At 46.0% G+C, this 1,882-nt stretch overlaps 1 protein-coding gene across 1 annotated transcript; it reads right to left on the bottom strand.

The window, feature by feature from the left end:
* Positions 1 to 505: 505 nt before the first annotated feature.
* LOC149084618 (speckle-type POZ protein B-like) lies at positions 506 to 1,600 on the bottom strand. Its single transcript, XM_089235352.1, has one exon. It carries the CDS (start codon positions 1,598 to 1,600, stop codon positions 506 to 508), a length of 1,095 nt encoding a protein of 364 aa, XP_089091478.1.
* Between the last annotated feature and the right edge of the window lie 282 nt (positions 1,601 to 1,882).

Genomic DNA, 1,882 nt, shown 5'->3' with positions numbered 1-1,882 from the left:
GCCTAGGGGCCCTGCTTCAGGATGTGGGGGCCATGCAGCTCCCACATCATTTATGTTACCCGCGGCACATTTACAGATGACAGGAATGATCTTCGACACGTTTTGAAATCAATGAAGTCGGCGCCAACACTCACTCTTCTGAAGGCTGAGCACCAATGTTTCAGTTCCGCAGGCCCCTTTTAGATGACGTTGCTATCGCACCAAATTTGCTCATACTGCATTGAATGCCCTCCATTTTTCGAGAACATTCTCGCTCATACATGGCTGTAGTAAGTAATTAATACTTCTATAATTGTGGGGAGGGGGGTCAAGACACACACCAAGATTTCCGGGGCGGGGGTCCACGACCAAAAGTATTTAGGAACCCCTGAGAGAGAGAGAGAAAGATATTCAACAATGTAGACCAATGCAGATTATTATGAACGAAACATGAAAATTTATTCCTTATTAAGGCGTATGCAGTAAAACTTGGATGTGGATTATATTTCCACGTAACTTCTTTGGATCAATGCGATGGGAGGAAAATCAACCTGGGAGTACTCGTTGCGGCGATCGCTCTTCCGCTGTTGTTCTGATTCTGAGTTTTGTTACGTCCTATGAATGCCCTGACGATGTCGCAGAGCAGGTTCGGCCTGTCCTCGAAGTTCGAGCGTTTAGCTTCGAAGTCCTCCTCAGATGAGAGATTCCCGCAGAAGTAATTAATGGCTTGGCTGCGAAGTTTCTCGGCGTTATGGATGTCTGCGCTCACGAGGACTTGGCAAACGTTCTCGACATTCAAACGGGACATCAGATAGTTGCTGCAGTACGATTTCAGATCACCCACTTCATATTTGTCACTGGCTCGTAGAAGTTCCATGGCGAGGACATAATCCATGTTCCGCACGACCCCGGAGTAGATGAATTCCACGAAGGAGTCCATGGCGTCTTTCCCGAAGTCGGTGACTTCCACGCGGCGAGTTTCTTTCTCCACCGTGTCGTGTTTGAACATGGCAGCGAAAACTTTCGAACGCGCACCGAGAACGGCTGAATGGATGGGGATGTCTTCTCCTTCCACCGATATGACGCCGTCGGTACATTCTTTGCTCGTCCACAGATCCCTCAGATCGTCGCCAAGCTTCAACGACTGAGCAACATCCGAGTAGCGATGATTGTCCGCGATGCTTTTGAAACTGGATACGTAATAGGTCGCATCCACAGCGACCACCAAAGTGTCATCGACCAATTTAGATATCAATTCTTCTCTTTCTGCCGTTTTCGGAGGACCAGATTCGGTCGGGGCTCGATCCCATTCGAACAACGTCGCACCATCGGTGTTGCGAAATGATCCACTGTATTTTAGATTAATTTCATTTGGCATGGTATTCGAACTCTTTACAAAGAGGCAACAAGAAACGCGTCCGTTGGTGTTTTCTGTTTTACCTTTGGGCCATAGCACTAAATACCAAAATACGCCTTTCTTATAGAGTTGAAACTTCGGACTGATGTGATGTTTTCCGACCTGCGTATCAAGGGAGCTGAAACCTTTGACGGTCCACTCGCATATGAAACGGCCGTGGGAGCTTCCGCACACTAGTAATTTTTCAATACGTAATTCAGCCATTCAGCAAACAGCCAGCAAGTACCAAAAATCGATTTCGTCGTCTCAGGCAAACATGTAGTCGTCGAATCTTTATCCTTCCTTTTCAGAACGGTCACTCTCTGGTAGGATTTTTTAGAATATAATCAGGAGTATATTATATACCTACTCACATTGATTTCCTTCCAGTTTAGAATGCGCAAATGTTTGTTATTTTTGCACGGGAGGATCATGACGAAGTTTCACGGCACAATTACTATACATCGGCTGGTTTATGTCCAAGAAAAAAAAAAGCAGTTTTATAAA

Source organism: Pholcus phalangioides, unplaced genomic scaffold (assembly GCF_987345545.1).
Source record: "Pholcus phalangioides strain wild (caught in Gottingen) unplaced genomic scaffold, Ppha-v1.0 ptg000008l_1, whole genome shotgun sequence".
In the NCBI taxonomy this organism is placed as follows: Eukaryota; Metazoa; Arthropoda; class Arachnida; order Araneae; family Pholcidae; genus Pholcus; species Pholcus phalangioides.
The sequence above is the reverse complement of the archived record's forward strand: the minus strand, read 5'-3'. Positions and strand labels throughout refer to the sequence as shown.